Source organism: Pseudorasbora parva, chromosome 19 (assembly GCF_024679245.1).
Source record: "Pseudorasbora parva isolate DD20220531a chromosome 19, ASM2467924v1, whole genome shotgun sequence".
NCBI lineage: Eukaryota > Metazoa > Chordata > Actinopteri > Cypriniformes > Gobionidae > Pseudorasbora > Pseudorasbora parva.
Genome location: NC_090190.1, coordinates 37,909,766 through 37,930,575, shown reverse-complemented (window position 1 = coordinate 37,930,575; position 20,810 = coordinate 37,909,766). Strand labels below are relative to the sequence as shown.

The 20,810-nt window shown below is 38.7% G+C and overlaps 3 protein-coding genes across 6 annotated transcripts; all 3 read left to right on the top strand.

Annotated features, from left to right (window-relative positions):
• The first annotated feature begins 141 nt into the window (after nucleotides 1–141).
• meaf6 (MYST/Esa1-associated factor 6) lies at nucleotides 142–4,626 on the top strand. Of its 2 annotated transcripts, XM_067425105.1 has the most exons (8): nucleotides 142–293; nucleotides 816–931; nucleotides 1,016–1,103; nucleotides 1,192–1,237; nucleotides 2,380–2,569; nucleotides 3,708–3,737; nucleotides 4,016–4,049; nucleotides 4,225–4,626. In XM_067425105.1, exons 1-8 carry the CDS (start codon nucleotides 204–206, stop codon nucleotides 4,237–4,239), a joined length of 609 nt encoding a protein of 202 aa, XP_067281206.1. In that variant the 5' UTR covers nucleotides 142–203; the 3' UTR covers nucleotides 4,240–4,626. The 2 variants fall into 2 exon arrangements, with proteins under 2 accessions (XP_067281206.1, XP_067281207.1); XM_067425106.1 differs by lacking the exon at nucleotides 3,708–3,737.
• Nucleotides 4,627–5,048: 422 nt separating this feature from the next.
• On the top strand, nucleotides 5,049–9,631 carry LOC137047452 (E3 ubiquitin-protein ligase TRIM39-like). The gene is made up of 7 exons (XM_067425098.1): nucleotides 5,049–5,305; nucleotides 6,494–7,065; nucleotides 7,154–7,249; nucleotides 7,748–7,981; nucleotides 8,073–8,211; nucleotides 8,692–8,718; nucleotides 8,929–9,631. The coding sequence occupies exons 2-7, from the start codon at nucleotides 6,496–6,498 to the stop codon at nucleotides 9,483–9,485; spliced, it is 1,623 nt and encodes a 540-aa protein (XP_067281199.1). The 5' UTR covers nucleotides 5,049–5,305; nucleotides 6,494–6,495; the 3' UTR covers nucleotides 9,486–9,631.
• Nucleotides 9,632–12,844: 3,213 nt separating this feature from the next.
• LOC137047442 (E3 ubiquitin-protein ligase TRIM39-like) lies at nucleotides 12,845–20,533 on the top strand. 3 transcript variants are annotated; one of them, XM_067425076.1, is made up of 8 exons: nucleotides 12,845–12,964; nucleotides 14,997–15,089; nucleotides 17,109–17,680; nucleotides 17,802–17,897; nucleotides 18,309–18,542; nucleotides 18,634–18,772; nucleotides 19,346–19,372; nucleotides 19,831–20,533. In XM_067425076.1, the coding sequence occupies exons 2-8, from the start codon at nucleotides 15,017–15,019 to the stop codon at nucleotides 20,376–20,378; spliced, it is 1,689 nt and encodes a 562-aa protein (XP_067281177.1). In that variant the 5' UTR covers nucleotides 12,845–12,964; nucleotides 14,997–15,016; the 3' UTR covers nucleotides 20,379–20,533. The 3 variants fall into 3 exon arrangements, with proteins under 3 accessions (XP_067281177.1, XP_067281176.1, XP_067281178.1); XM_067425075.1 differs by having other exon boundaries at nucleotides 19,337–19,372; XM_067425077.1 differs by lacking the exon at nucleotides 14,997–15,089 and having other exon boundaries at nucleotides 12,856–12,964; nucleotides 19,337–19,372.
• Nucleotides 20,534–20,810: the final 277 nt, after the last annotated feature.

Genomic DNA, 20,810 nt, shown 5'->3' with positions numbered 1-20,810 from the left:
AAAAATGCTATTTTAAAAAATCTATAAGAAAGTCTTGGAGGAACCCCTTTACATTTTTTTTATTCGATTTGATGGCTTGAGTTTTGTTTGGGTTCCTCTGTTGGGGAGCGAGCGCCCTCTGTCGGACTGGAGGACATATGCAGTACTGCAGTCAGAAGGAACCGCATCAGCTCTTCTCGGTCATTGAGCAGTTCAGTTCCATCATGGCGATGCACGCCAAAGCGACTCCACCGCAGATCCCAGATACCCGCCGCGAACTCTCCGAGCTGGTTAAGAGAAAACAAGAGCTCGCGGTAATTATACACGTTTCTAAATAACCAAAAGTACAGAATCCATGTTGATCCGGCACCAAATAATGCGTATATAGAGTGAAATACCCGTGTATGTGCTAGCATGCTAAAGCGAGACTGAATTAAACTAAAGATACATTATTTAAAATGAATGCATGTGTGTGTTTGTATTTAATAATCAGTTAGTCTTAGGATATTATAATTGTACTAAATTTATCAAAACGAGTCTTCCAATGACTGCTGTATATTCTGTATATTAATGTTATATAAACATGCTAACTGTGTTAGCCGCTTTTGTTATGACGCCTCCTGATGCTCAACATGTAGAGCAGATACACAGCATTAAAGACATGCCACTTGCGCATAAGTTAGTTTGAGGTTTGTACTGTACAGTGTTTTTAAGGGGAACATTTTTTGAAGAAAGTAGAACTGCACAGTGAAATGAATATTATTACGATGTGATCATATGTAAGTTGTACGATTGACAGCTGCAGCCGCTAATTATTTTGCATGTATTTTTATCAGGAGACTCTGGTGAATCTGGAAAGACAGATTTATGCATTTGAAGGCAGTTACCTGGAGGACACTCAGATGTATGGGAACATCATTCGAGGATGGGACCGATATCTGACCAATCAAAAGTGAGTGTGAAGTGACTTGATGTGATGTATAAAATCTTAAGAGCATACAGGTCAGCATCATGATGCAGCTTTCTTCTGCTTTAGGAATTCCAACAGCAAGACTGATCGGAGGAACAGGAAGTTCAAGGAAGCGGAACGCCTTTTCAGCAAGTCCTCTGTCACATCAGTGGCGGTCAGTATTAGAAATATATAACAAGGAATGATAACAAAGAAATAAAATGAAAAAATCAGAAAATATGTGTATGTGGGTTGTCTTACAGGCTGTGTGTGCTCTTGGAGGGATTCCTGATCATATGAATGAAAAACGTGAGTTGAATCTTGACTATTGTGTCTGCAAGAAATTTCAGGTTAAATGGACAGTGTTTTAAAACATAGTGAGCTGTATGTGCAGCCCCTCTGGATAATCTGAACATTTAAAATCAAAAGAGACTACTACCCAGGTATCCTTTTTGGGTATTAAAGGGTTAGTCATTAATGACTCACCCTAATGTCGTTCCACACCCGTAAGACCTCCGTTCATCTTCGGAACACCGTTTAAGATATTATTTTGGGTGTCTACCCCTTTAAACATGGGTATCAGCAAGTTATGAATATTTGGAACTTGCATGTGAAGTCCAAAAATGCTGTCTAGGTTGGCAGCTCACAAAGTAAAAATGTGGGTCTTTGCCGTCTTTGTCAGTGTATTACGTCAAAGAACCACAAGAGCAGGAGGCTCTGTATTCTTTCAAATCGCTTGTGGTATTTTGGTGTCTGAGCTGCAATGTTTCAAACAAGTGTTATTTAAAAAATAAAACTATATGCAATTTGAGGAAGAACATTGTTTTGGTTGTACTTCAGCTCTGCGTGACTGTGGATGAATATGGTTATCATATTGACAGTAATACTTCAGCTAGTCCGCTTGAGTTCCTTTCCATCTAAACTGGTTTAACTCTTGAGACTAGTAATTAATCGTTTTCAACATTTCAAATCCCTCAGTTCTTGGCATCTCTAAAAAGCTAAACCGATGTTAATTCTTGTTTTATTACAAGATCTGTCGTGTTCTCTTTTCCCCAGCAAACTCTCAGAGGTTAGAGATTTAGCCGCTCCACATAAACTTTCCCGCTCGTTCAGACAACTGACCTATGCCGGTCTCATACCATACACACATCAAAGTAGCCAGAGCAACTTTTCTTGATTTACAAATATGGCAAGATATACACAGGCGAGTGATGTATATGTACGCAAATTCCTGTGAAATCCGGACCGGTTTAACAGATTTATAATATACTTACTATAGTGAATCAGGGTAGGACAAAAATGGAGGATTGATGTTGTATCCAAAAAAATGACATGGTGTACCTTTAAGAGGAACAGCAACAATTATGACGATTGTTTTGCAATATTTTAAAGTTACTTTGATTTAGTGGCGTAATACGTTAATCACTTTATGTTTGTATAAACTCATATAGGCGAGCCAGGCAGCGGAACAGAGAGTGACACGTCCCCGGACCTCCAGAACCAGGAAAACGAACCCAGCCAAGAAGACACAGAGGAGGCAGACGGAGCCCTTCAGGACCTGAAACCCCAGAAAGCCGCTTCCTCTTCCTCGGGAAGCCACCACAACAGCCACAAGAAACGCAAGAACAAAAACAGACATAGGTACCTGATCACCAGCATGCCCTTGGGGTCCATGATATAATATTTAGAAGTCTATTTAATTATGATATCACTCTGGCTGATCTAGTGCTAATTCAGAACAGACTGTGAAATGTTTAATGTAATGTCCTGTGGACACATCTGAGTGGATGTGGTTATAAATTAACATATTTATAGATGATTATGATGGTGACTCTTTTCCCAAATTAAGAGGGGTTTACATCATGCTGTGGCTCCTGCTCAGTTGTGTTTCTTTTCAGTATCTTTAATTAGTTCTTTGTCTTTTTGGTCCAGTTCAGACCTGCAAGAGGCTGGTTTGATTAGAGAATTAAACGCTTAAAAAAATGAAACCGCTTAAAGCTGCCAGACGTCTGTGTTTGTATTAGATGGACAGAAGGAAGATTTTGAGGAGATAGTTTTCAAAGTTTTACTTAGTGCAGAGTGCATACACCCCATTTTCCTAGTGTATTCATAGATGTTTTATGGAAAATTTCTATAGATTGGAAGTTTTGATTTTGCTTTAAAGCTCCACTGTGTGATATTTCCCCCCATCTAGCGGTGTAAAGGTATATGACCATCCAGTGAATAATAGTTTCTGTTCCTCTCAATTCTGATTTCGTTTTAACTCCTACGGTGGCCGATTTAGTCCAAGATTAACACGGCAATCCCCCTCTTCACATTCGACACGGTGCCATCGAGTGTTAAAACGCGAAAGGCGAAGCTTGAATTTATGGGTATGTCCCTCTTTGGCTAATGTACTTTCAAGATGGAGGGGCAACATGGCGACCAGCATTCGAACCCCTCACCCGTATGTATTTTCAATGGCATATTATGAACTGACGAGAATACTTTATTACTTGAAATAAGTAAATATACATTAATGAGCACATATATTTTTGAAAGAACTCAGTGTTTTTAGCTAAGAATAAACTAAAAAAGTTACACAGTGTAGCTTTAAACTGGAGCAGATGAAGGTTGTTTCCCATTAAATAAGATGAGCACTAGTTAAGGTCTGATATTTGCTTTAGTTTCTATAAACCCAAGTGTTGACCCTATGTAGTCCACTGTGGGATTGATGTGCTGGTCGGTCTAGTGCACTAACCTCTGATGCTCTCTTCCTTCCTAACGCTGCCCCCTTCAGCCCCTCTGGCATGTTTGATTATGACTTTGAGTAAGTCTCAATTTTACTTCCTGTTTCTCACCCCGTGTCTTCTGTCCGTTAGCTGTTAGGGCCGTCCACGTCGCGTGGATGAATGCTGTGCTGCTTGCTTCTACCTCATCATTCGCAGATGTTGCTGCAGTTTTGTTTTGGTTTTGCATTTATTTTTCAGCTGCATGCTTGTGGAGTTTATAGACATGTTGGGTTTTTTAGTTAGTTGCATGAAGGGTTTTAAATGGGTTTATTAGTTTATCTGACCATAATGGGGTTGATTTGTTTTCTCCTTATAGATTTGACATGAAGATGAATAAGAAACCCAGAGCGGTAAGTCCAGATGTACTTCCCTTGGACATTTAAATAACTTAAGATTTTTGCTGTTAAATATAATGTAGAAGTTTGAATGTGCCAAATAACATAGTCATAATGTAATAAACTGAATTTAAAAAATTAAACTCATCTCTTTATTCATTTTTCTCTGTTTATTTGTGTGGTTCTGCAGGACTACTCGGCCTAACGGATCCCCTCAGTCACAGACACAGACATTCACACAAACCAAACCTCTTCATTCAGTCCCGACTCTCTCCTGTCCAGAACGTCTGGATCTTCCCCTGCATTTCTCCACTTTTGTGTTTGCTTCTTTCCTGACCGTAGTGATTTTTAGTCTCTGATGGATTAAGATCCTGTTATTGCATGATATGTATTGCAAACATGAGTTTCCAGAACTGCTCATAATGCTGGAATCTGTTTATTTATGATGTATCTGTGAATCCAAACCGTTTCCTCCTCCTTTTGGATATCCATCACTTTTGTTAAAGTTGTGTAGCTAATGTAAAAAGTTGGTCATGCCATTATTATTTGTTTTTTACCATCTTGTTTTGAATAAAACTGAAATAAGACAATGGTTTGTTGTTTGTTGGCCAGTTCTTGAATTGAAAATCATTTGGACAGTAAGCATCTTGATGAATGTTATAAAAACTATTAATACTAGTTGTTCCAAACAAACACTTAGGTCAACAAACTTGTTTTAATGATTCTTTCTTTTGTGCTTGAGACGCTATAAACCTTTAAACTCTGATCTTGTAAAATCATCAGTGTTTCTCAGAGCAGATTGACTGAACCTTACCAGATATAAGAGCAACAGCTTGACTAAGGATCCTTATGACTTTATGAAACATTTTTTAAGTTAAGCAATATTTGTTCTGGAAACTTCACAGGAAGTCTCTTTGTGACCTGAAATAAACATCAGTCCTAATACAAACTGAATACAGGGACAAAAGTAAATGTGTGAATACAGGGACAATTAAATGTTACTGCAGCGCAAAGCATCATGGGGTGTAGGGAAAATGTGGATAACTGATAACAGCTGTCATTGTGAGGTGGCCTCTACTGGACACTTCTGAAAAATACTGCTTAAAATTAAAATGTGTAACTACAGGAGGAGCTCTGACATCTGACTGCAGTTCAGAGAAAGTGAAACTCAACAACAGTACGGACGCCTGAAACGATCAACCTCTTCAAACAACAGAATATTTATTGAGCCGAGTCAAAAGAAGTCTTGTGGACACATCTGATCCTCACAGGTAATGACAGAAATATAAGAGAGATTGAGCTGAATCAGGTTTCTAATGGAAGTGATCTGGCAGTGGGTTTATGTCAAACTGGGTTATGTTGAACAGAACCATGTTTAGGAACGTCAAATACTTAATTATGGTATCAGAATTGTATTAATATGATGTAATTTGAAAATTATGTGTTTTTGTCACATGACATAAAGACTAAAGAAACAGGAAGTAAATGAGCTGCAGACAGACTGAACACAAACCTGCTAAACTGCAGCTGAAAATCGCAAATTAAACAAGATTAAAACTACACTTAGTCATATAAACTACTCTTGGTCATACAAAATGTCTGTTTTTATGGACATATATAGTTTTATTTGTAGGTAAGGGTAAGTATATGACCTACTTGCTGTTTCTGGTCTAAACAGCAGGTCATAGATTCAGATTTGACTTTTCCCTCACTATCATTTTAACACATCAATATGAATATTAAATACACATGAGAGAGCTTCATGGCAGAATATGACAATTTGAGGCAGGATTTCGATCCTTTTTTACCCGAGAGACCAAAATGCACTAATACATATGGGACAAATGGGCTTAAAGGGATAGTTCCCCCAAATTGAAAATTACCCCATTACTTACTTACCTTTAAGCCATGGCGTATATGACGTTCTTATTTCAGACAAATATAATCTGAGTTTTATTTTAAAATATCCTGGCTTTTCCCAGCTTTATAACGGTAATCATGGCTGCCCAAAATTTGAAGCCCAAAAAAGAACATCCATCCATTTTAAAAGTAATCCACATGGCTCCAGGGGGTTAATAAAGGCCTTCTGGAGTGAATCTATGGGTTTGTGTAAGAAAAATATCCACATTTAACACATTATAAAGTAAAAGATCTAGCTTCCGTTAGATCGCCTACCACATTTAATAAAATGTTGCTATATAAATTGTATACATTTAAATGATTGCAAATAGTGGCAAATAAATGTAAAAAAAAAATAGCAGACCCAGCAAAAAAATTACACAACTGTACTTTACAACTAGGCTACATTAAAACAGTAATAGTGCAATATTATTTTTGTTAAAAAAAATTACATTATGCTAATCTTATATTACTGTCTCGGGAAACCCCTAACATTCCGCACCCTCAACAAACAGCACACACTAGTGTATGTTAATTATCTTCTTCATTTTTCTCTCCAGCGATGTCTTCCTCCAGCGGTCCACTGACTGAGGAGCTTCAGTGCTCTATATGTCTGGACGTGTTCACTGATCCAGTCAGCACTCCATGTGGACACAACTTCTGCAAGACCTGTCTGAATAAGTGTTGGGACAACAGCCAGACCTGCAACTGTCCATATTGTAAAGAAACATTCAAGCACAGACCTGATCTCAAGATTAATAACACACTCAGAGAAGTTGTAGATCACTATAAAAAGAAAAGTCCAGAGAAAAAAACTGAAGTTCTGAAAAAGCCTGAAGTTGTGTGTGACGTCTGTGTGGACAGAAAGCTGAAAGCCCTGAAGTCGTGTCTGGTGTGTCAGAGCTCTTACTGTGAAACTCACCTGGAGCCTCATTTGAGAGTGGCAGGTTTAAAGAAACACAAACTGATCAATCCTGTGAGGAATCTGGAGGACTATATCTGTCAGAAACATGAGAGACCTCTGGAGCTGTTCTGTAGAGATGATCAGAAGTGTGTGTGTCTGTTCTGCACTGAAGGAGATCACAAGAACCACAACACTGTTCCTTTAGAAGAGGAGATTGAAGAGAAGAAGGAATGGATCATATCATGAGGAATCACATTTTTTTATTTTGTGAAACAATGAATCAATGATGAAAACATTGTGTGTTCTCTGTCTATAGACTGAACTGATGAAGACCCAGAAAGACGTGCAGCAGATGATCCAGAACAGAATCAAGAAGATTCAAGACTTCAAACGCTCATCAGAAGTCAGAAAAGTGAGTTTTTTTTAAAGTTTAAAATAATATAATTATTTGTATTCATCATTTAGTTCTGGCTAGTCCTAAACAGTCTAAAAGCACTGGGACTTGTTTGTATTAATTGAGTTGTTTAAAAAAAAATTTGGTGGTCAGAGCAAATACAGACAAGGTAACTGACAATAATTTGTCTAAAACTTTATAGTAACTTCTTTATTGACTTGTTGTATAAAAACAATATTACACTCACAATCACACTTTTGGTCTGAATATCAACACGGCTGTGATTACCTGATCACCCGGACAGCAACATAGTGTCAGCCCAGATCCAGCCCACATCTAGTACATGTTAAATTCTAGATGTGGCCCGGATCTGGGCCGATACTATGTTGCTGTCTGGAAAGTAACAGCACATCTCTCCTCAATAAGACACATGATTTGAAGAATCATTCAGTGCAAACAGTGATTCTTGACTTATCAAACACCTCTAATCATTGGTTGATTGTCCTGGTTGAGCAGAGAAACTCAGAGAAGGAGAAAGCAGCCCGTGTTGAGCTCTTCACTGATCTCATCCGCTCCATTGAGAGATGTCAGACTGAACTGCTGGAGATGATGGAGGAGCAGCAGAAAGCTTTGGAGAAACAGGAGGAAGAGCTCATTGAAGAGCTGGAGCAGGAGATCACTGAGCTAAAGATGAGAAACACTGAGCTGGAGCAGCTCTCACACACTGAAGATCACCTCCACCTCCTACAGGTCAGTCAACATCTCTCTGATCAATGATAATGCAGTATATGACACCATAACACTCCCCATGCTGAAGGATTTCTCCTCTATCCTGCTGTAGATTTACTCATCCCGGGGCAGCTCTAGAAACACCAGGAACTGGTCTGAGATCAGTGTGAAGACTGATGAGAGTCTGGAGACTCTGAGGAGAGCTCTGACTCAACTGCAGGACACTCTACAGGAGAAAATCACACACACTGGTACGACAATAGCAAATGCACCGCACAGATACACATATTCATATTCTTTTAATATCAGTAATGAAGAATGAGTCTGTTAAAGCTGAAATATGAAAATATGTTTGTGTCTCATATCATCACCTCTCAGATATTCCAGAAGAGAGTAGGTCATATTAAGCTCTAATTTCAGAAAACATGCAGTGAATTCATCTTGTACTAGAAGCGTTGAGGCTTTAGTACCTCTGTGAACATGTTTACATAAAACATTACAAAGATAACTCTTTCATTGACATTTTCTATTAACTTGATTGATATTCCATTAAAATGTGTTAACACCTGCCCAGTTTTTGTTTAGTTGTATAGGGAAACAAACATGTTTTGTGTGTGTGTGTGTCTTTGAAATCAGGCAGCGCTTTTAAAAGTAACTTAAGCATGTCTATAATTTCTACGTCAAATCATCTCAAAGATCTGATGATGTTTTATTGCCATGTGTCTCTGTAGTGCTGAAGAGGATGCAGCAGTATGCAGGTACGTGTGTGTGTGTGTGTGTGTGTGTGTGTGTGTGTGTGTGTGTGTGTGTGTGTGTGTGTGTGTGTGTGTGTACTACAAGATTACATTCATACACTCACAGCTTCATCACTGGCCTACAGTATTAAACACTGATTACATATTAAGAACATCATCACAGTCTTTGTATTGAGAAATTTGTGTTATGATTCATATTCTCTGTTTTCTCAGTGGATGTGACTCTGGATCCTGATACAGCTTATCCTAAACTCATCCTGTCTGATGATGGAAAACAAGTGAGATGTGGAGACATTAGACAGAGAGTCCCAGACAACCCGAAGAGATTTGATAGATTTACAAATGTCCTGGGAAAGGAGGGATTCTCCTCAGGGAGATTTTATTATGAGGTGCAGGTGAAGGGAAAGATTAAATGGGAATTAGGAGTGGCCAGAGAATCCGTTAACAGGAAGGGATTGATCACACTGAGACCCAGTGATGGATACTGGATTGTGTGGCTGAAGAATGGGAATGAATATGCGGCTCTCTCTGATCCACTCATCTCTCTGTCTCTGAGAGTGAAACCGCAGCGGGTCGGTGTGTTTGTGGATTATGAGGAGGGTCTCGTCTCCTTTTATGATGTGGAGTCCAGCTCTCATATCTACTCTTTCACTGCTCAGTCTTTCACTGGGAAACTCTATCCTTATTTTAGCCCAGATCTAAACCAGGGAGGGAAAAACTCAACTCCTCTGATCATCACACCTGTCAAGTACGTTAAAGTAATTTACTAGTCTAATATAAAATAATACATGAAAAAAAAAATTGTTGAGATTATATATAAACATGTTTTATTTCTACTTTAAAGGATGAAATGGTCTTATGCCTCTGTAATCGGTGTTGTCTGTGTTGTGTGTTTTTGGTGAAATAAATAAACTGACATTAACTGAAGGGTCGACTCTTCATTTCAGTCTTTTATACTGTCACATTTCTCTCCAATGCAGACACAATGCAAATGGCAAGAGAGAGTAACATTCAAGCAAAAAAGAAAAGAAAAAGAAAGCTATAACATGAATAACAAGAAAAACACACCTTTTACATTTCTATAAAGTAAATATTGTGCGATTCAATTAGCATGTGCTTCAGGTGCAAAGACAGGGAATTAAAATCAACACTGCAGTCAGAAAATTAATATGCACACTTAATCTTAATTAATATGCACACTTAATCATGTGAAAATAAAGTATACCCTTTTGAATTCTATGGTTTTTACAATCCACGCCTGTCCCTGACTCCATTTGCCATGATCCTCCCTGCCTCACTTCCTCATCATCTCTCCCGCTCTCCCTGCTGCACCTGTTCTTCATCAGTGCTCTCTCTCTCTCTCTCTCTCTCTCTCTCTCTCTCTCTCTCTCTCTCTCTCTCTCTCTCTTAATTAATAACTGCAGTAGAATGCTATCAAACGGCCCAAGCCTCCGTCTTTCATGCATGAATTATGACAAACATGAAATTATGAAAGCCACAGATGACCAATATGGAACATTGTTTTTTATTATGTCATGTTATGCTATGTATATCAGCCCAGTTATTAAAAACAATAATATTTTATATTATAATAAAAAAACATTGTAGGAACTATAACGGTATACATATATCCGGAAACCTAGAGCTGGGCTTTGCTGGCATACCCAGCTGGCATTCGACTGACATTAAACGTTTAAATGTAGTTTATGAAAAACATTGGTTCAACGTCAAAACAACGTTGAACACCAAATAGTTGAATTGGTGTTGTTAACTCACTAAGAATTCAACATAGAAATATCAACAAGTTTTGAGTTGTACGTCAAATCAACATTATTTTTACAACCATAAAAATCTAATCAAACTGAATGTCAGAATGGGAGAGAAAGGTGATTTAACCTATTTTGAGCGTGGCATGGCTGTTGGTGCCAGACGGGCTGGTCTGACTGAGTATTTCACAATCTGCTCAGTTGCTGGGATTTTCACACACAGCCATTTCTAGGGATTACAAAGAATGGTGTGAAAAGGGAAAAACATCCAGTATGCGGCAGTCCTGTGGGAGAAAATGCCTTGTTGATGCTAGAGGTCAGAGGAGAATGGGCCAACTGATTCAAGCTGATAGAAGAGCAACTTTGACTGAAATAACCACTCGTTACAACTGAGGTATATGCAGCAAAGCATTTGTGAAGCCACAACACACACAACCTGGAGGCGGATGGGCTACAACAGCAGAAGACCCCACCGGGTACCACTCATCTCCACTACAAATAGGAAAAAGAGGCTACAATTTCCACAAGTTTACCAAAGCTCATGGCCATAAACTCATCAGGGATTGTTCTCTTAATGACTGGCAATGAGCGTCAGGCACCCTTCATAAATCTGCGGATTAGATAATGCTGCCCAACCGCTGAGCACTTAAAACCCACATGACAAGCAGAGATAGCTGCCAGATCTTGATAGTGGAAAAAAACCTGCCCTTATCCATAAGGTCTTGGAGGAAACACAAGATATCAGCGACTGAAGTGAGACCCCGCCCATCACACCATTCATTGAACACCTGCCACTTACAGCAATATAAGGACCATGTAGAACGGCTAGGCATGTAACTAGGGCTGTAACGATTCACTCATTTTCTCGATGCATCGATTACAAATCCTGACGATGCATATGCATCGATCTTGAAACATACATTATTTATACATGTACAACATTATAGCTCATTTATATAAAATAAAATACTGAAGTTTTAGGAAAATGGGTCATATGTGCGCATTTGAAATACAACCCTGCTTATTCAAGGATGTACATTTATTGCATGGATGGAGCAAACACTTTTGTAAGTGTCTAAAATTGGAAAGATGTGCAGCAGATGATCCAGGACAATGGAAGCCCCGAATGGCCATGGATAATATTTTTTTCCTGTCTTGTTTTGTGATCACGACTTAATTTCCTTGTGATCTCGAGATAACAAAAGATGTTTTGTTGTGATCACGACTTAATCTTCTCTAAGCTACACAACTGCGCCAACACTGGCAGTATAGAACCAACTTACTGATGGGGTGCAGTATAGCCTATCCAACTGTGTTATTTTGGTCCAGATTCATGGGCGTCAGAACCATTGTGTGTGGGTGGGACAAGACCCACCCACTTTTTAAGACCAATGATATTGGACCCACTCACTTTTATCGTCTCTAATTCAGCACGTCTGTTTACCTTGACTACCCCTTAACCGAGAAACTTATTAAGAAACTTATTATTAAACACATGTTAAACACTTTATTTCCCCATTTCTAATATTTTCTCTTTTTTTATTGAAAATAAATACCTTTCCAAGCTGATATGTGATGGGGAAAGGGAGTAGAGCGAGTGTGGCAAAAGGCGGATTCGAACCTATACTCGATTTGCCTCAAAACTTTATGCCATGCATCTTACCCCTACTCTATTGCCACAATAAGTAATTCAGTGATTTCTGTAATTTTGTCTGTCCAAATCAATCGTTTCTGTAACATGGGTTATTTGTATTGTTATTTGTAATAAATAAAAATAAAAATACTGGGGGAAAAACACCATAGTATCGATATTTTTATTTAGGTATCGATACTTTTCGATGCTCACATCAGTATCGATACACCCATCCCTAGCGGGCGGCCGGGCGCAAGCAGAAGCTGCAGCATTGCCAGTCCAGAGAGAAACGGAGAGCTGGGGAAAGATTGCTGAGAAAGTGTTATTGCACTGTGTTGTTATTGTACTGTGAGTGCCAGTTTATTTTGTTTGTATCTGAGAGCTCTGAATAACCACGAGTGAACTCAAAACGCTTTCACCGCAGCAAACAGCAAACATGACATGATATGAATACAGTAAGAGCTTCTGTTGAGAAGCTTAACAGCAGTTTGGACAAGTGTGCACGGCATACGTGTGATTGACAGATCTAAACATTACAAAGAGTGTTTTTTGATCGTTCTCTGTAGTTTAATCATATAAATAACAGATTTGTTTCATGCTACTAACAGAAACGACTACCAGCAGACATTGTGAGAAAATGGCGGTCTCTACTGGAGACTTCTGAAAATACTGCTTCTTAAATTTAAAACTTAAACGTGTGGGAGGAGCTCTGACATCACTGTAGTTTAGTGAGAGATTCAGAGAAACTGAAACTCAACATTACAGACGCCTGAATCGATCAACCTCTTCAAACAACAGAATATTTACTGAGCTGTTCAAAGAGTCTTGTGGACACATCTGATCCTCACAGGTAATGACAGAAATATAAGAGAGATTGATCTGAACAGGTTTCTAATGGAAGTGATCTGGTTTAGTGGGTTTATGTCAAACTGGAATAAATTGAACAGAACCAGGTTTAAGCATGTTATATAGTCTACTGATCTACAGTTGTTTACTGCACTGAACTCAATTATTTCTACATTTGATTTAACCAATAATCTATATTGATTAAATGATCATGATCCAATGTTGGCTTTAAAGGGGTGGTAAAACATTCTTTCGAAGGCCTGATTGAGTTTGTGGGGTGCACTGTAACATGTGTTCATTCTTCGTTTTTTTAAAAATGCATTATTTTTCATATATTTTACCTTTATTCTACACTGCTCTGTCCCTCTTTGTAAAAATGGTCTGATGGTTTCAGGGTTCTATGAAGCCAGTCCCTCAAAAATACGCAATGGGCTAAGATTGGTTAGCTGGCCCAGCTGTGTTGTGATTCGCTAACCGCCTAGTGCACGTTTTTCTGACATTTTTAGAACGAATAACGCCTAATATCTGTCGCAAGAATTATTAACCAAAAAAGAAAACTAAACATTGGCCTTACTATAGTAGCCAAATCAAACAGAACCATGTTTAGCATGCTTGTAAATAAACAAGCATGTAGATAAACATAAAAGCTCTAATCAAAGAATAATTTACACTAATTACAATTACAATTCCGCTGTTGAGATTTTAAAACAATTGTAACGTTAGGTGTTTGTCGAATAACGTTAAGTATGAATGAGCATTTAACAAACTGGTTTGCAGAGACAAACAGCGTTGTCATTCATTTATTTCCTTGCTATAACATTCAATTAACAATACAAACTATTACAGGAAAACACATAGACGAAAAATAAATCATGCGTACAGGTTGTGACCATAGACTGTAAAAAAATATGGACATAGTGTCCGTGACGTCACCCATAGGATTCCGATAAGCCCCTCTGAAGCTTAAAGTAGGGTCGAGCTGGGCGTTGCCATGTTGCGAGCGAGTCATCGCGTGTCACTCCCGGATAACAGAAAATGGGCAAAAAGGCGGGATGTGAGCGGAGCTTAGGTGACGCAATGACTATAGACGGCGGATAAATGGCTATCCACCTGTCAATCAAACTGGCCACGCCCTTAATTATGCAGAACTTAAAGACTTTATATAACGTAAGCGAATGAGTTATAAATAAATTCACCCCCCTCAAACTTATCATTTTTTTCTGCTGTAAAGTTGGGGATTTTAACATGGGGCTCAATGAGATTCTGCTCCCTTCTGGAGCCTGTCCCTAGTGGCCAGTTGAGGAATTGAAGTTTACATTACTTCCGTATTGGCTTCAAGAGAGATCGCGGGAGGTTGCCGCTTGGTTGTGACCCTTTTTTAAAGTTGGACCTGCTCCATCTTTCAGGGCAAGCCGTTGTGCGAATCCTACATTGAACTTGCGAAGATTGTGAGCTTTCCTCCGTAAAATTTGCAGCACAGAGAGCGAGATTTGGGTAATAATTATGAGGGACCAAGTTAAAAATAAAAAATGTAACCATTGATCCCTAACTCCACCGTCCCTAGAAAGGCTGAACAAAGTGGACCTGCAATCCGGATGAAAACAGCGTTTTGTTGGCATTGTGGCAACAACACCCCAGCCTATACCACAACAACTCTTCTCTAGAGCAATAAAAAATGGCCTTATTTAATATTCTTGGAGGAGGGGTTTATGTAAATATTGTTGGCTAGTGATGTCAGCAACCCTGGAGGAAAAGGCTGTAGTTCCCAACCGGCCGTTTGCTGTAGTCCGTAGACATTGATTTCTTTAAAAGCAAATCTCCCTTTGCTTTAAACTTTAAACGTTGTAACTTTGAAAATGTTGTTTATGCTCGAACAGCAACATTACACACAAAAGTTAGAAAAGGGAAATCGTGTTTTACCACCCCTTTAAGTTTATAAATATAAGTATGAAGAATAAGTAACACTAAATCTGACTCATAAGATAAGACTTCATCTAATTTATCCTAACTAATCCATATTATTTATTTTTTAAAAGGTTTGAAGTAGGAAAGACCAATGGCAGAATCTTCACCAACATCAACAAAAGCAAGAAAAACCATGAGACGGAGTATTTCAGATACGCATCCATGTAAGTCAATAACCTTAAAAAAAATGAACTAGTGCTTTCACTCCTTTTATATAATATTTAATATGTCCAGTTCAGAAATGTCCAGCAGCAGACAAATGTTTAAACACTTCTAGTTATTCCTGTTTTCTTTTAATTTTAGCTAGATATGTTATGCAAATAAAAAAAAAATAATTCTGTAATATTCATAATATTGTTTGTGTTGTTGATTTCTATGTTCTAATGAATTATTTTAAAGGAAATATTAAAATAGTTTTCAAATAAATTAATAAAACAATTTTAGCTCAAATCAAAATTTCTCATTAATGTATTTATTGATTTGATAATGAGATTCACCTTAAAGGGGGGGTGAAACACTCAGTTTCAGTCAGTGTCATGTCAATCTTGAGTACCTATAGAGTAGCATTGCATCCTGCATATCTCCGAAAAGTCTTTTTTTTATATATAATTATATAAGAAAGATGCGCTGTTCCGAGTCTTTCCGAAAAAAGCCGAGCGGGTGGGGGCGTATCGTGTGATCGGAGCTAAATAATGACGTGTGCGCGCCGCTGTTGTGTTGAGTGCGTCGTAAAGCTGTGTCATCCCTAACAGCGGGAAAAAACTTTATTCAAAATAAAAATATGGCTTTTAATCAGATACAGCCATACATCTATGATCCGGAATCAGACCCAGAGGCTGCAGTTGAACAGGAGCAGCAGCAAAAACGACTAGAGCAGGACGTCTGTATGTGGTAAGTTACAAGTTATACACTAACTATATAATATGCTTAGCGGCTTGTGTTATTTACATATTTATACTTGAATTATATCGTCGTATTTTTGTCTTTGAAGGTGTACATGTGGGAAGTGCAGTTGTGCACGTGTGTGTGTGTGTGTGTGTTTACGCGTGGTTTGTGTAGACAATTGTAACGTTAGTAAGCGGACTGGTTTTGCACGGCAGGCTAAGTTAGTGTTTACATAGAAAGACACGGAATAGTAGCGCATTTGAATGAAGAAGCGTGCTTATTTAGTTCAACATATTTCCCCACTCTTTGTGTATTGTTGTTTGGAGTGCTTTTACAATACACAAACATAAAGTTACACATATAGTGGCCAGCTAATCAAATGTACACGCACTACACATCGCATGCTCCATTGATCAATTAACTATACGTGATCATGTTTGGGCTACTTGATGGGCATAGGCAAAAACACAGACATTTGAAGCAGTCTTACTCACAGCCTGCGGTTCTAACGTTGGGACCTTTATCGTTGGGACTGCTCCATCCTTCAGCATTAGGCGATCGGAAAATCCGGCGTCGAGCTGGGCCTTGTTTATGAAACAGTCGGCACCGAAATGCAGCGAACAGATATAAACATTCGCGCAACTCAGTTGCTGATCTGGAAAAGCAAATTACATCCACTGTTGCCTTACCGCGGGGTTTTTGGGGAATCTGTGCAGGACTGTCTTGGTCTGGCAACCAAAAACGCACTTTTTGATGTCATTGTTAATTGTGCACATCACCTGTGCAGCGCAGCCTACGAGCCAGCGCTTTGATGGGCGTAGCCTGTTACTTTCGCTCTCTCCCTCTCTCTCTCTCACGCTCTTCCGGTAGAATTGTCCGTAAGGCCCATACAAGGAAATTCCGCCCCCATTAACGTCACGTGGACGCATGATCGCAAAAAACTTGCCGAAACTTATGACTAACCGGAAGTAGTATTTTTGACAAAGAAATACTCCCATCAAACGTCCACCTTAACTTTTGAAACTTTGTCCATGTTTAGTATGGGATTCCAAGTCTTTAACAGTGTAAAAAGATCAGTATGCATGAAACAGCATTTCACCCCCCCTTTAAGGTACTGATCAGCTTCTCTGGGTTAATTTTGCATTAACAACCCAATGATTATACATGATCTCTTACATAATATTAAAAATAATCATTATTTATTTATTTGTATTATTAAATATTTTAATTATGTATTCATCTTTTAAAATGAAGTCACTCTTTAAGTCTGTTTCAAATGTGTTTGATTTTTTTTCCAGTAATGTCTTCCTCCAGCGGTCCACTGACTGAGGAGCTTCAGTGCTCTATATGTCTGGACGTGTTCACTGATCCAGTCAGCACTCCGTGTGGACACAACTTCTGCAAGACCTGTCTGAATAAGTGCTGGGACAACAGCCAGACCTGCAACTGTCCATATTGTAAAGAAACATTCAAGCACAGACCTGATCTCAAGATTAATACCACACTCAGAGAAGTTGTAGATCACTATAAAAAGAAAAGTCCTGAGAAAAAACCTGGAGTTCTGATAAAATCTGAAGTTGTGTGTTACTACTGTGTGGAAAGAAAGCTGAAAGCCCTGAAGTCGTGTCTGGTGTGTCAGAGCTCTTACTGTGAAACTCACCTGGAGCCTCATTTGAGAGTGGCAGGTTTAAAGAAACACAAACTGATCAATCCTGTGAGGAATCTGGAGGACTATATCTGTCAGAAACATGAGAGACCTCTGGAGCTGTTCTGTAGAGATGATCAGACGTGTGTGTGTCTGATGTGTGGAGTAACAGACCACAAGAACCACAAAACTGTGTCTGTAGAAGAGGAGAGTGAAGAGAAGAAGGTAGAAGTTATTAACAAAACTTTTAATAATGTTTTAGCCCTGTTTTAAAGGGCTCATATTATGAGGACTTGTGCTCTTTAATAGAAATTAATTAATTATAAAAACATTACTCTTTCTATAGACTGAACTGATAAAGAAACAAAAAGATGTGCAGCAGATGATCCAGGACAGAATCAAGAAGATTCAAGACTTCAAACGCTCAGCAGAAGTCAGAAAAGTGAGTTTAAGATAATGCAATTAAAATAATTTAAATATAGTTTAACTCATCATTTAGTTTCATTTCTTCTAAGAGTCCTGATTTACAGTTCTATTAATAGCACTGGGACTTTTCACTGTTTGTATTGTTTGGGTTTTTTGGTTTTTGGTGGTCAGAGCAAATACAGACTAGGTAACTGACTGATTAGTCTAAAATGTCAGTTTTGTAGTAACTTCTTTATTAAATTGTTGTATATACACAATATCACAATCAAACTATTGGTCTGAATATCGACACAGCTGTGAATGCCTGATCACTTAAGCATTGCAGTTATGAAAAATCTCTGAAAACACTGAAGTATGAGCAATAGTAACACTGATTCTTGACTTATCAAACACCTCTAATCATTGGTTGATTGTCCTGGTTGAGCAGAGAAACTCAGAGAAGGAGAAAGCAGCCCGTGTTGAGCTCTTCACTGATCTCATCCGCTCCATTGAGAGATGTCAGACTGAACTGCTGGAGATGATGAAGGAGCAGCAGAAAGCTTTGGAGAAACAGGAGGAAGAGCTCATTGAAGAGCTGGAGCAGGAGATCACTGAGCTAAAGATGAGAAACACTGAGCTGGAGCAGCTCTCACACACTGAAGATCACCTCCACCTCCTACAGGTCAGTCAACATCTCTCTGATCAATGATAATGCAGTATATGACACCATAACACTCCCCATGCTGAAGGATTTCTCCTCTCTCCTGCTGTAGATTTACTCATCCCGGGGCAGCTCTAGAAACACCAGGAACTGGTCTGAGATCAGTGTGAAGACTGATGAGAGTCTGGAGACTCTGAGGAGAGCTCTGACTCAACTGCAGGACACTCTACAGGAGAAACTCACACACACTGGTACGACAATAGCAAATACACCACACAGATACATATACAGTCAAACCACAAATTATTCAGACACCAGATATTGTTACGGATCCACTGAGGTGAGTTGTAGTTGAACCCAAGTACAGTATTTATTAAATCCAAACCATGAATATAAATACAATAAACATAGGCTTGGCTTGAACAAAAACATGACATGACACTCACCGACAAACATACAGGGACAATATAAAACAAACTATAAAGAAAACACAAGGACTATATATAGAGAGACTAGAAGAACACATGAACTTGACAACCAAAGAACAACAAGAACTCAACCACATGACAAGACAATGAACCGATGATAACTATGGACACGTGACCAGACCAACCAATTAGAAGATGATACATTAGACACACAAAGGCATGATCCTAACATCCCCATTGATCACACATTTAAAGATATTTGAATGTCTCTTTCAGTTACCCTGTGGGTCATCACAATGTTGTTATTCTTTAAATATAATCTGAAAGCTTGTCTGTAATTCCACACATAAACATGTCAAAGATCTGATGATGTTTTATTGTCATTAGTCTCTACAGATCTGAAGAGGATGCAGCAGTATGCAGGTACAGTGTGTGTGTGTGTGTGTGTGTGTGTGTGTGTGTGTGTGTGTGTGTGTGTGTGTGTGTGTGTGTGTGTGTGTGTGAGCCTGTTTATGTGGTTAATGAGGACACAAATTTGTATAACTACATGGGTATTACACTGGTATTACACTATAAATGTGGTTTATGAGGACATATCAAATGTCCTCATAATTCAAATGGCCTTAAAAACATACTAAATTATGTTTTTTTGAGAAAGTAAAAATGCAGAATGTTTCCTGTGATGGGTAGGTTTAGGGGCAGGGGCAGTGTAAGGGGATAGGAAATACGGTTTGTACAGTATAAAAACCATTACGCCTATGGAGAGTCCCTGTAAACCACATAGACCAACATGTGTGTGTGTGTGTGTGTGTGTGTGTGTGTGTGTATTAGGAACATCATCACAAAATGCCTGTGTTATGATTCATATTCTGTTTTCTCAGTGGATGTGACTCTGGATCCTGACACAGCTCATCCTAAACTCATCCTGTCTTTTAATGGAAAACAAGTGAGATGTGGAGACATTGAGCAGAAACTCCCAGACAAACCAGAGAGATTTGATACATGTATACTTGTCCTGGGAAAGGAGGGATTCTCCTCAGGGAGATTTTATTTTGAGGTGCAGGTGAAGGGAAAGACTGGCTGGACTTTAGGAGTGGCCAGAGAATCTGTTAACAGGAAGGGTTTGATCGCACTGAGACCCAGTGATGGATACTGGATTGTGCGACTGAGGAATGGGAATGAATATGACGCCTGTACTGATCCACTCATCTCTCTGTGTCTGAGAGTGAAGCCGCAGCGGGTCGGTGTGTTTGTGGATTATGAGGAGGGTCTGGTCTCCTTTTATGATGTGGAGTCCAGCTCTCATATCTACTCTTTCACTGCTCAGTCTTTCACTGGGAAACTCTATCCATTTTTTAGCCCATATCCAAACAATGGAGGTAAAAACTCAACTCCTCTGATCATCACACCTGTCAAATACAATAAATGAATGTGCCTAATATGATAACAAATTTAAAACATGTTTTGTTATGGGTGTTTTGTTTTTCAACATTTGTTTTTCATTGTTAAAGTCTGTAATTTCTAATCTCTATAATTGCAACAAAAAAAATGCATAATTGCATTTTTTTCCCATTGCCACCTGACAAAGTGTAATGGGCTGTAATTTATTTGATATCAAAATAAAGAATGATAACTTTGATAATTTGTATCAAGGCTGTTTTTATGTATTTTAAAATGTATTTTACAAAATGTTCTGTGATATTACTATAATACATCAGCTATTTATTACAGAACTGCATGAATCCCACATTTAACACTATGAAACTTCAAAATCCAGGGCCCAGAAAATGAGGCCCCAGGCTACTGTCTTCCATTGCTCCGTGGTCCAGTTCTGATGCTCACATGCTCAATGTTGACACTT